The sequence below is a fragment of the Lissotriton vulgaris genome, chromosome 7 (assembly GCF_964263255.1).
Source record: "Lissotriton vulgaris chromosome 7, aLisVul1.2, whole genome shotgun sequence".
Classification (NCBI taxonomy): domain Eukaryota; kingdom Metazoa; phylum Chordata; class Amphibia; order Caudata; family Salamandridae; genus Lissotriton; species Lissotriton vulgaris.
Genome location: NC_141695.1, coordinates 464,294,764 through 464,308,004, shown reverse-complemented (window position 1 = coordinate 464,308,004; position 13,241 = coordinate 464,294,764). Strand labels below are relative to the sequence as shown.

At 45.6% G+C, this 13,241-nt stretch overlaps 1 protein-coding gene across 2 annotated transcripts in view; it reads left to right on the top strand.

Annotated features, from left to right (window-relative positions):
- Nucleotides 1-4,782, top strand: part of TRIM28 (tripartite motif containing 28) — a 538,764-nt gene extending 533,982 nt beyond the window's left edge. For both annotated transcript variants that reach the window (XM_086930506.1, XM_086930507.1), the window contains exon 17: nucleotides 3,368-4,782. In XM_086930506.1, the coding sequence (XP_086786632.1) occupies nucleotides 3,368-3,592 (225 nt within the window). In that variant the 3' untranslated portion in view covers nucleotides 3,593-4,782. The remainder of the gene's footprint in view (nucleotides 1-3,367) is intronic.
- Nucleotides 4,783-13,241: the final 8,459 nt, after the last annotated feature.

The window sequence follows — 13,241 nt, the reverse complement described above, 5'->3', positions numbered from 1 at the left end:
TCAATGGTTGCAGGGTGTCGGACTTGTGAACGCAGAAGGCCTGGCTCCGACTATTCTCGGACATACTTACCATCCAGAACTTCTCCTGATAAAAGTGCTCCTGCAAATCCTTCCAAGTCCCCCCACAGAAGACCATGGTCGCTTTCCACACGCTGATCACGGTCAAGGGGGTCGTCACAGCTTGCACCACAAATGTCCACACTAGAGGAGAGGCAGAAGATCATCCACTGGGTCTTCTTCCACAAGGTCTTCTGTTCGGGGTTATTCGCCCACCTTTTTATCGACTCCACCATCAAGGGTAGCTCCCATCAATGACATAGGGACTTTCTCTGACGTACGCAAGATCCTGTACAGACACTGGCCGATTGTGCGTAGTGACCCCACCATAGGCCTTGCTTGTGCTAAACTACCACAACTCACTTTCAGGCGCGCTAAATCGATGAAGCAAGAGCTAGTGACCAATGTGCCAATGCAAGACCAGGGCACTACCTGGCTCAAAAGCAAGAATGGCTTTTACAAGTGCACTAAGTGCAAAGCATGCAAACACGGCATCAATACGAGTAAAGTCTCTCTACCCCTCAGGAAATCACCACTAGAAATCAGGGGAAATGCAAAACGGATTTCGCGGTGTATGTACTGTGATGCACCTACAATAAAAACTACGTAGGGAGCACCATACATCCCGTACATGTGAGGATACTGCAACAACTGCGAGCAATCGAGAATGACGATCCTGCATACCCTGTAGCACGCCACATAAACACACACCACGGAGGGAGAGCGGAAGACCTGACATATTTTGTCATAGACCGTGTCAAGAACAACATCAGTGGGGGGTGGGGGGGGGGGGGGGGGGAGGGCAGGGCAATCGACGGCTAGCCCTTAGGAGACTGGAATCCAGATATATAATCCTACTGGATTGTAAGACACCCAATGATCTGAATGCTGATGAAGCAATGAGTGTACACCTCTAAACCTGCCTTTGACTTACTGAACCTTACTTTAGTAGCCACCCCCTCCTTCCAAGACCCCTTCCCCTTAACAACTGACCCACATTTTCTTCTTACACGTTTTTTCTTAATTCACTTGCTTGGTCTTTTAGATGAGGGCACACTACTCTCTCTACCACCACAAGACATTTTCACACTGAACAACTCCCTTTCTCACTGCCTTCCATATACCAGAGAACCATACGTTTAAACAATGGTGACAGGTGATTTCACCCACTGGGGCATTAATGCATACTTTACAAATTTATGTCTGTCCACACTGGGTCGCATAGCTGAAACATTTACATGTGCAGCCATCACTTTCCGCACTGGCAGATGGCCAATAGTTATACTTTTTGTACACATGTACATCAAGGTCCAGCGGGACCAAGCACCTTGCGACAAGGACCCAAACACACATTACCCGTTGTACTGTTGAAACCAGATTGTATTCCAACATTGGGATGTAAACTGGCCAATATGACATGATTTTCTTTGTTTCTGAATGTACATAGTATTATTTTACCCGTATATATACTTTAAACAGCCGGTACAAATTTGTGTTGAATTACAAATTGAGGTAATGCCGATGTTTCCATTTACAAGTATACTATTATGCAGAAAAAATACTGTTTGACTTACCATGACTAGTTACTTTTTCACGGAATGCAACTCTTCTACGCCCTTCGTTGTAGAGACAGTAACCATGGCAATTGACTTTCACTTTTACCAAGCAAGTCGCGTATTAATGTACTTCACTTTAGTGTGGAAAGATGTTGTGAGCAAGGCGGTCTTGCCAGCGAAACGCGTCCAGTCCATCTCATGGAATAAAGACTTTTCTTTGAAAATCGCATCCCACGGAGTCACCGCCGGTTTCTTCATTTATTAGATTATGACTTTGAGTATACCCCTGGATGAGAACTAGGATTACAGGTAAGTAACTAATCCTTGCTGCCACAGGAGATGCCGGGGTTTAGCAGGAGCAGATTCGAGGATGGACAGGCAGGTAGGGCTGGGGCCAAGTCAGTTTGTGTCATCCTCTTGTTAGCAGCTGCACAGCAGGTTTTCTTTCCTCTTGTTCTTCTTTGTAGTTTTGGAATCCAGATCTGAGGCAGGAAGGTTCAGGGTGCCCCCTTAATACTAAATTCTGGGGTGTTACAGGTAGGGAAAGGACAGGGGCCAATGGGTCCCTTTCCTGGGGTGAGTACACCCCAATCCTGCACTCTTCAGGAGGAGTGGGGCAGGAGCCTAGCCCTGATTGGGTAGGGCTCCCTATCCTCAAGATGGCGAGAGCCAGGAGTTGTTCTGCACCTCGCCTCCCCGAACCTGTGGGGTCGGGTTGGCAGAGGCTGGCTCACCCCCCTTCCTCACTTTGGTTTTCCCGCCTGTCTTCCCGCCAGAGTGGGGGCCAGAACCGGTGGGGGCCAGTTGCGGAGTACAGCAAGTGGCCTGGAGAAGCTCACAACGACGACATGCCTTTGAAGCTTCCCCTGCCCATCCTGGGGAAGGAGGCCTAGCGACTCGCCTCAGGATGTGCATTGTTGTAGGCCCACTAATGCGGATGTCTCTCTACCCAGGGGTCCAGCAACATGTCTGCTGGGTGGCAGCCTCTTAGTCAGGACGCGGGTTGTGGGTTAGTTTCAGGGGGCAATTCTAAGTTTGCCTCTGTCGTGTATTTAACATTAAATCCCACACTGGCAGCAGTGTGGATTTAATGTGCTCAGAAGTTTGATACCAAACTTCAGTTTTCAGTGCAGCCATCCTAGTGCTGTGGAGTTTGTGATGATGACCTCCATATATTCTTAATGGCAGCACAGTGCCCTGGGTACCTAGGGTACCATTTACCAGGGGCTGACATGTGGCCAGAGATGCCAATTGGGTTTAGGTTTCAATTCCGTTTTAGGGAAGGAACACCGGTCCTGGGCACCTGATTGGCAGGAGCCCAGGGCACACTCAGTCAAAGTACATCAGCAATTCAGCAAAAAGTGGGGGCATCCATGCAAGAAAGATGGCACTTTCTCACAGCTTTCCCAACGCTTGTTTTCTTGCTTTGTGATCCACTGAGTAATTGGTATGAGTTTTTGAAAAAGTGTGCATATCTGAAACTAATTTTTCTTCACCCACCACCCCGTTTCTCAAGTTCACCGGAGTACTAGCTGCTAACTGCATCACTTTCAGACTTGCTGTATCTTAATTCCCCATTGGCAAGTTCATGAATGGGGCTCACTGTGTGTAAATACACCACAGGGCCTCCTGGGCAGACTCAGTGACGCAACGTAGTCTGATTTTCAAATTGTAATTCCTTGGTAAAATTGAAATAACTTACCTATGTAAAATTGCAGTAGACTTAAATGGTATGTCTTTATTCTTCTCGTTAGGACAAGGAACTAGTTCAATCACTCATCGGCCTTCAGTCATTTTTTGAGACCAAACTCAGCAGTTTGTTTGCAGACCCGAAGATCTTGTCTGTGATGGGTGAGGTTATGTCTGAAGATCAGCACAGCGAAAGCAGCGGACTTACTCACCGAAGCTCCCCAGTCAGCACAACTAGTGATGCTCCAGCTCCAAAACCACTCGGAGAGGATGATCTTGCAAGCACTTAAAAAGCAACGTTACATTTTATTGGACTCTTCTGACATTAAAGTAGAACATTTTCTTTATTTGATTAAAACTGTACAATAGGATTTTGTCTGTTCCTTCCATTGTGTCCTTGAGAGAAACTGGTTTCAGGAGTCTTATAGCAAATCTATGCTTGGATCTCGAGTTCCCCTGGCCCCCTTGACCTATTTAACCACCTCTCCAACCCCAGATAAGTGAAGACACGAGAGTCTTTGATGAAATGCCCCCTTTCAGTATGTTTGCAACTTCTACAGCCAAAAATACCATCCAGCACAGATTTTGGTAATCTCTTCTTTCTTCTTAATCGTGAAAACATGCATAAGAAATCCTTAAATGCTCGTGAGGCAGTTTGAGCTGCCTTTTGAGTGTCTAATAATGTAACCTCATCTAGCTGTGAAATGTTCAGTTTTTTCAACATAGATCTATATATATGTATATATATTAAGGCTTCCCAGGCTCTGTGTTTAACCACCAGTATATTATTTTTAAGGAATATTCGCGCAGGGCTTACATCATAAATTGTTTTTTTTAAATATAGTGAGGCATGTTCTGTTTTGTGACTACTGTTCTTTGAAATTTTGTTTCATCATTTATTTTTGTAGTTCAGGGTCAGTAGAGCAATATATGACCAACGTTCTTGAACAGTATATTGCCAATGCAACCGATTGAAAAATACAGTATCTACTGTTTCAGTTCTTCTTCCTGAAGATAGTGTCGATCTGCATTGGCTAACCAGTGGACAGTTTTGCCCTTGACTCTCTCTTTGTACTCCAGAGCAAAACACCCCATAAACAAAAGCATTGTCCAGCATTGAATACCTGTTAATGCTGAATTGTTTTGTATTGGATTTTAATTGCTAGGACATCATTTGTTTCCAATCTTTGCTAGATAATGAGCAGGTCTTGCAATCAAACCATTGTCCATTTGATGTCTTTTGTCCTCCTTCCCCCTCCCCCCCTCCCTCCCCACCACCACCACCACCTGCTGACTGACAGGAGCTAATGTATCTTTTTTTTAATTTTTATTTTTACAAAAACTACAGGAGTAAGTTGAATCAAAAACTTCAATGAAGATCTTGAATTGGTATTGGTGCAACTATTTTGGATTCCAGATGATGTGCTTCTCTAGTAAAAAAATAAAAAATAGGACTAATAAAAGATACTTTTTTACCATCTTACTGCCAAGTGGTGCTTGTGTTCAGCGAAGTACATACAAGAATATTACAACATACCTCATTCAGTAGCGAATGAGCAAACCGCTTCACTTTGCTGACTGCATGGACAGGGTTTCGCTATCACATGATAGCAGTCACTTTTACATTCTCAAGTAGTCCAGAGTGAAGCTGGTATTTGTCACTGCATGCTTTCTTTTGGGTAATAAATAAAATGACAGCACAAACATAGAGATAGTGTGTGCTGTTTGCCAGGCATCCCATTTATACTTGCTCATAGATAAGAAATTGATGTCAAATAACCGTAACAGGTATTGAACCCTCTGTTCCCTTCCTACTCTTGCTGGGTTAAAAAATGTGTGTGTTGGTGATAGTGCACGTTTCAAATCTTTATATTTTAAGATGTTTTGAGCACATTCAGAAAGTGCACGTTTTAAATCGTTATATTTTAAGATGTTTTGAGCACATTCAGATTTACTCTGTGAAGTGTGTGCTTGGTCATTAATCACCCAGTGCATAATTAGAACGGTACACTTTGGTTATTAACATGACTGCAAATCGAATGTGTCCTAATTTGTTATAGTTGTAATTAATTAGCAGAACCTCATTGATATATCTGTCAGTGGGGTAGCTTATAAATGCATATCTGACTGACATTCTCAAAAAAACGCATGTTGTTGCATACTGCAGCAACATAACTAAATGCTCCAAATTACCCTCCCTTCAAAATGCCCATTTTTGAGCCTTGGTAATTTTGATGTACACTCCTATACCATTCCACTACATTCCATCTGTAACTTTGCCTCATATACCCCCTCAGTAGCTCTTCTGAGAAGAATGTTACTTCAAATAGCTATACATTCTTCACTTAATGTAAATATAACTTTAGTCACTATGCCTCTACCCTACTCCAAAACACAAATCTGGTAATTTCAAAAGAAGATGTGAGGGGAGACGTTAAGGTTGGTTTTGCTGGTAGAATTCGAACATCATAAATGTTCTTGGGGTAACAGTAAAAAGCTATTGAGCTTATGTTTAGTGTATTATAAGGGCCAGGAAAACCATTAAATGGCAGCTTTGCTTATATAATCTTAACAGGGTGTTAACTGAAATCTAGAAGAGTCTCACAGCAAGATAAACGGCCTTACTGTAAATACGACTCTTTGAAGCGGATGTTAACTCAGGAACTGTTGTTGTCCAGCACTTAGTCATTAGGCCACCCAGTGTTTAAAAGCTTCAGTTAGTGGGTTTGAGACTATATAGTGACAGATGAGATGGGGGTTAAGGATTCTGTTTCATGTTTAAGCTTCAGGATCGCATATGGTTTTAAGCACTTCAGGTTGTTGCTTTTTTGATGCTCTGTTGTAAGCTTAGCGCTTATGCGGATCTCTTTAGCAGAACTTAATGCTATTAATGTTGTATTATCTGGGACAGTTTTCAGTGACCTGAGTCTTGATTTTCATATCCGCTCATTGAAAGATTCATGAAGTGTTTTCAGTCACCTCCAGCTTAACCTTCTCAATCTTCCTATACATTCTCACTTCCTGGATTGTCTGTTGTATACATGTTCTCCACTAGTTCCTGAAGTATTTAATGGGTACAGCATTAGGGGAATTCACATCTTGAAATGTTAGTTTTGTATGTAGACAAAAATCTATAAACACCATGTTGATCACCGAACGTTAAATATGGCTTTCAATGAAATTCTCTTGTGTTTTGCCGTATTGTAAACTGTCGACACAAATATTAATATCTGATGACTGTGGCACACTTCCATTTCTTCAAACTGGAATACTTTTTTTTTTTCTTTCGAATGCACTCTTTTGCCTTTCGTGGGCAAGTGAGTTATCTGAATGATGACCCTTTTCCATTATATTCGATCCCATTCGAACCTAAATAGTTGTATTAGATTATCACAGGACAGAAATATTCCAGACTCAACTTCCTTCATCGTAGCTTCCGGTTCCTTCTGCCTGCAGTTCATATTCATCTGTAAAATATTGCGTCAAGTCATATATTGGGTACTATGCACATTTTCTAGCACTGCGGTGCTAGATGGGTATTATAGTCTCAATTTAATTGCAATTTTCCATGCAAAGTATGTATTAATGACTAGTGCCCTATATACTTTTTAAATTGCTTATATCCGGATACCTACACGCTATAGTTACGCAAGACATTCTTGCTTGTATGTTTTAGAATGCCGCTTTTGTTTTAAGGAATAATAGTGCTGAACTGCAGTTAAACTGTTTCTAAATGAATATTTAAATAAATCTTTGGTTTTGAGATTTTTCTACTATATAAGTATTTTCAAAACTGGTTCTCTTGCGAGCTCTTGCTTGTTTAGTTGTGCATTCTACTATCTCGAACCCTTTTATTTCTTTATTCTTGGTTTGGTTCTTGAATAATAAAATGATTACCACTAAAGCAATGTTTCAGAATATGCATATTAAATCCTAATTAAAACCAATATTGGTTTTAAGAAAGTACCAAAAAAAAATGCCAAATTAAGTAAAGGCTTGTCTTGTGCTCAGGAACGTAGCAATCAAACGTATTTTTATTAATAGTAATTGAGTACATTCTGAAAGTGCAGTTTGTCGGGAACCTACCATTTGGTGCCTGTATCCTGTTCTGGATCTCTGAGGCGTGCATTTAAAAGTATAACAGCACATCCTGCATAGGTAGCAAGAGAAGCCTGAACCTTTTGCTAGCGTTGTTTGGGTCTTCTTTTATTACCATGAGGTCACAATGTATCCTCCATTTTGTATAATAGTGTATCTTTTATATAGCCCAATTTTCTGCTGGCCATCAAAGGAGCTAGGCTTTTAAACTATATCTTTTTCTTCAGGGTGAAACGCAATCCACTCCAAGAGGGATCTTGGTGGAAAAAGTAATCTGTAACTTGGTGTGTAAAGTGTTTGTTGTCCTAATAGGCCTCATTACCGCCTGTATTTGCCTGCCCCAGATGCAAAGCCCAAAAAAATTATTCAGCCTTAACTTGTGCATGTGCATAGGCACCGGCCCCTACATATCAATCACCAACTGCCCTAGCGCAGACGCTACTTTTAGACCGTTTGCAGTGATGGTATACTCCACATGCTTCACCTTTTTGGTTGTTTGCTCCACTTTTCCTATACCTTCCTTGAAGTAGCATTTCTTGTACTTTTTATTTTTCCTTATTTCACCAAATCATAATCTTCTCCCTATTCACCATATGCCATTAAAGACCGACTTCAAGCAATGTATACAGTATGGTAGTTTCATTTCTGTGCCTCGTCGTCCCAAAATGTGCATATCCTACTTACAGATGTTTAATCCATTGAGTTCTTGTTCATTCTGTTCAGGAATGCAGATGAGATCTCGTCGGAGTAGACTTAGGTCAGTGTTAAAATAACCAGTACCTCAGGGTTCCACATGTGGCAGAGTATCATCTAGCACCCCTTGGTTACAGATTCAATATAAAAACAGTATCCATTTCTATACTGTCTAAGTTCCATTGTGATTATTCTTCTCTAATTTCTCCTACCATCATTGCCGCTTCTCCTTCAAGACATGACCACTACCCTGCACAAGATCCCGCACTCCGTCCACCCAGGAGACCTCAGACAACCCGGAACTCCCCCAGTGCATCCTGCTAAATGCCCAATCCCTCTACAAACTCATGGAGATCACCACCTTCTCCCCCTGATGTTGCGTTCATCACCGAATCATGGCTCAACCCCGACATAGCCATCTCCGAAGGTTACAAGATGATGCACCAAGACTGCACCAATTCATGTTGTGAACAAAAATAAAATGAGCATTTCTACCATGGTTAAAATGTCATCCTCTAAAAACCCCACACTCTAAATCCTAACTCTGTGTGCTATGCTAGGAGGGCATGAAGTAATATCACTTGTATCAAGTTTCTTAGGGAGAATCAGTGCACTGCAGACCTGTTCATAGCAAAGCACTGTAATTGTCAGTAGTCGGGGAGGCAGTGTTTCCTGTTTAAGGCAAACATGCATCTCATTGGCTCCTCCCGGACAAGTATAAACTTTTAGTAGAAAATGCGGTACAACAGCACATCTAGCAGTATATTGCACGATAATCTGGGGCGAACTCCCTCTCTTAACAAGTGGTAAAGTGGCAGCCCTTTTATTCTGTATCTTATTTAAGCTTGAATTTCCAGCGTCACCTTAGGAATGTTAGGTATAACATATTGGCCTCAAGATCTAGTCTAAGACGCCTTCTTAAATAACAAATAAGGTAAAAAAAATACAACAATTCAGACTACACTGTTTTGGCTGTTCTTGCTTGAACTTGAAATAAAGATAACAAGGCACTTGTTCTAGACTGATGTTGTCAGATATCTCGTTGCCTATGTTTGAGTAACTTGGCACATTCACAGGTTCCTGGAAAGATATGGATAGACCACATCTGCGTCAAAGCCAGATATGTTGATGATTCTGCAAACATACAGAAAATGGAGTCTAGGCTTATGGTCCTTACATCGCCCCTAATGCAGAAGTGGAACAATACACAATCATTTGACATTGATGCATTACCAATGTAGGTACCAACCTCCAAGGCAGTGAGCTAAACATCTACACCTTTCATACATGAGCAGACTATTGTGCTACTCATGAAAGACTGTTGATCCAAGGAGTCCATTATATAGACCATGGAGAAAGGAGGAACTTAGTGGCAGCAATAGCGGTTCTTTTTGCTGTCACTAATACACTGTGAAGCAGCAGTCTTCTGTCTGTAGACTGATGAGTGGTACTTCCTTGATGGGGGGGGGGGGCAGGCTGTGACTATTGACATTGCGGACTCAAGAGTGCACCAACTCTCTTTATGCACACACACAGGCATATCCTAAAAGGTGCTAGTAACACCCCCATGCACTTCAAGACATGTACCTCATGTGCACGTCCCATGTCGGCGACTGACCCTCACCTGATTTGCATGTGGTGCCTGGGCGAGCACCACGATTCAACGGATTGCGAAGCCTGTCAGCACCTTGAATCCACGTCACAGCGGGAAAGCCAAATTAAATTGCTGTCTGCCTGCTTGTCCAGGTCGGTGTCCCAGCGTCCGTCTCCACCGCGGAAGCACAGCCCCGCCGGTTTGTTCGCTGACTGATAGGTCGTTCAGCTTGTCTCCGAGGCCTTGTCCTCCTTCAGTGGTGGGCGCCGGCTCCCCTAGAGACTTTGGCCCAAATGACCGCCTACGTGGTGGCTCTTCAGGCTTCTTTGGCCCCTCCTCCACCTCCTGAGACAGCCGCGGATCCCTTTTCTAGTGCAGGGACTTCTGCGGATACGCCGGCGGCGAAGGTTTCAGCTTCAGGTCTTAGTAGGGTGGTGTTGTCAAGGTGTAGTCCTTCAGGGCTCCCCTCTTCGGTGCCTGGCCTCCCTGCCTCTCTGCATATCGCTATGGGGCTCCCTGTGGTGTCGCAGGAGATCGGCGGGACTCCAGACTTGCCCCCGAGTCCCCCTCGGTCCTCTGAGCAGGCGGCTGCCTCACCAGATGCCGAGAGGGTGCAGTTTTTGGCACCGGGAGCCTTCCTCCCTGGCTCCAAAACACCAGGTCCCGGTGGAGGCCGGGACCTGGGGTGCTTTCCCGAGTCCCTCTCGGTCCTCGACGCGGGGCGCTGCCCCATCTGAGGCCGAGCTGGCGCCTTTTCGGTGCTGTTCCTTCGCTGTACCGTCATCAACCCCACCTCATTCTCCTCAGGAGCACGTGGAGGCAGAGGTCGACCCGGCGTCACACATACCCACTCCGGTGCCGATCAACGTCGATCAGGCACCGGTGGTGGTGGACTCCATGGAGCCATGCTGGCGTCTGGTTCTTGATTTGTCTTCTGAGGTTCCTTCCTCTCCTGAGGTCTGTCATCTGTTGGTGTCTTCCTCCCCGGAGACAGGGGACCGCATTGTTGCCTTTTCACCTGCATCTTCCAGGGAGGGCTCCTCGCCGTCCCCACGGCCTAAATCCTCAAACCTTTCTTTCTGTGGCTCGCGGCTGACTTTTCCACTGACCTCTCTGCCTTCCCCTGGAGCCCCTCAGGTTCCCCATTCATCTGTTGATCCCCCACTATTCCGGGGTTGGCCAGTTCCCCTTTGGGGTGGGGATAGACGGCTCAGTCTGCAGCCGTCGCCCACAGAGGAATTACTTTCTCCTCCGCGATGCCCTACTGAGGCCAGTGTTGCTTTTCTTTGGGCTATTTCCACAGCCGCTGGTATTCTGCGGATGGGTGAACATGTCACTCCATTTCCTAAGGATAACCTTTTGGAAGTTCTCCACCAGGGATCTGGTGGACTGGAGCTATTCCTTCCCTTTGAAGCGTCGCTCCATAATCCTTCTGGGGGCGCCCTGACACTGGTGATCCGGTACCTCAGCTGCTCCTGCAACTCCACCGTCCAGCTCCGCACGACCCTGTGCTCCTTTCCTTCCACCTTTCTACTCCAGGCTCTCTTCTTCGGACTGCCTTTACATCCTTGCCTGTGGTGTTGTTTCTTCCATCTAGGGAGGCCCGGTGGCCGGATTCATGGGGGCGTAACGTCTTTGCTTGTTCTAGTGCTGCCTTGCGGGTGCTCAACACTCCGTGTGTCTTGGCGAGGGCTACTTCCAGGCTGTGGGACTCTGTGGAGTCCCTTCTTTCTCATGTTTTCCATGAGGGTGCCCGTGCTAATCTGCGGGGCCATGTGTAGGGAGTTGGCTGCGTTTATTCTTTATGCGGCCTTGTATGTTGCCTATGCTCTCGGCCGTGCTACGGTCACTTCTGTGGCTCTCAGTCGCCATGCTTGGCTGCGGGATGCTGTCTTTCCTGAAAATATTAGGGAGCGTCTAGTTGACCTGCCCTTTGACGGGGTCCTTCTTTTTAACACTCATGCGAACTCCGCCATTCAACGTCTCTTTGTGGGGCTCCGTCCTCCTCAGTAGGCTGGTTTCTTGATCCTCCAGGACTTGATGGGAGATGTTATCCCACCTGTTCCAGGAATCTGGTGTTTGTAGTGACCGTTACATTTTCTGTGAGGTTTGCTGTGCCCTCGGGGTCCCTTGATTGGCCGCTGGTTCAGCCCTTTTTTGGCAAGTGTGTACTTTTTGGCTGATTACTAAGCCGTCTGTGGTCTCTGCCACAGATTTTATGTTCTTATTCTCTGATGCAGTATTTTTTTCCCTAAGAGTGGTTCCCATACTTAATTGGGACGTGTCATACCCTAAGTGGGGTACTTGTAACCATTGTATAGCTCTGTCTTCCGCTGGGAGGGTGTGGGCTGCCCCTTGCGGGTTCCTCACCTTCCAGATGTAGTATTCCGCTGGTGCGGTTTCTTGGTCTTTACCCGGGCGCTGCTTGCGCTGTTCCAGTTCTGGTTTTCTAGATATCTGATGCATCAATAGACTGGCTAGGTATGCCATCTACGGCTTTGTGCTGTGGTGTTTTTCACCCTTCTGTCTGCCGTTTCGGCCTGGTCCTGGTGTTCCAGGGGGAATAATTTCTTACTTGTTTCTCCTCTTATCTTCTGGCTGGTCCCACTTCTTTCGTGGGTTGGTTCTTGTCCGGGCGGTCCCCTTCTAGGGGTTGTCCGGGATTTCCCTGGCCTTTGCCCTGGTTTTGAGCTCGATGTGGTTGGTTTTGTGGTGCTTGTCCGCGGCCAGCTGCGCCTGTCTGGGCTATGACCGGGAGCCTTGGCATGGGCCCTGGTGCTCCTGCCTTTTTGTTTTACTGGCACCTTTCGAGACTACATCTTACTTTTCATGCCTGTTTTATTGACTGAGGCGTAGTTTCTGCCTTGAACGCTGATTTCAGGTGGTGACCGGTTCAGCTGTCCCCTTCTCTGTGGGTGTGTTCCGGCAGAGTGCCTTGCCTCCTTTTCTACCTCTTCTCCCTGGAGTCGTGGGGTGTTTCTTCTTCTTCGGTACTCCTCTGCTGTTGTCTGTTCCTCTGGGGCTCTGGCGGGGGTTCCTGGTGCTTTGACTGCGCTAGGGGTGTACTGCCCTCCCTTCGCCTCGTACTTGTTTCCTTCAGCTTGGTGGGGTCTGGGCTGCCCCCTCTTGTTCCTATAACACATGCACTGTGGGGCCCAGTGTTCTTCCAAGTTGGTGAGGTTCTCTTCGGCTTAGGGGGGGGACTGGGTAATTCTCCCTGTCCCTTGACTCGTACGCTGTTGGGGCCCTGTGTTCTTCGAGGCTGGGGAGGTCTTCTTGTAGACCCTCCTCCTCTTTGGGTATGGCTAGGGGATCTATTCTACGTTAAGGAATCTGCTGCTAGTAGTCTCTATCAGTTGTACGAGTTACTTACTTTCGGTAACGATGTATCTGGTAGAGACGATTCTAGCCACAGATTCCACATTCTGTAAGGACTGCAGTTTGGCAATATGGCCTTTATCTGTTCCCAGGTATAAGACATTGCCATAATCAATTCTTGAAAGGACAAGAGCTCCTACAACCGTTTTCCTAAGAGTTAGTGGGATAAATGGCAG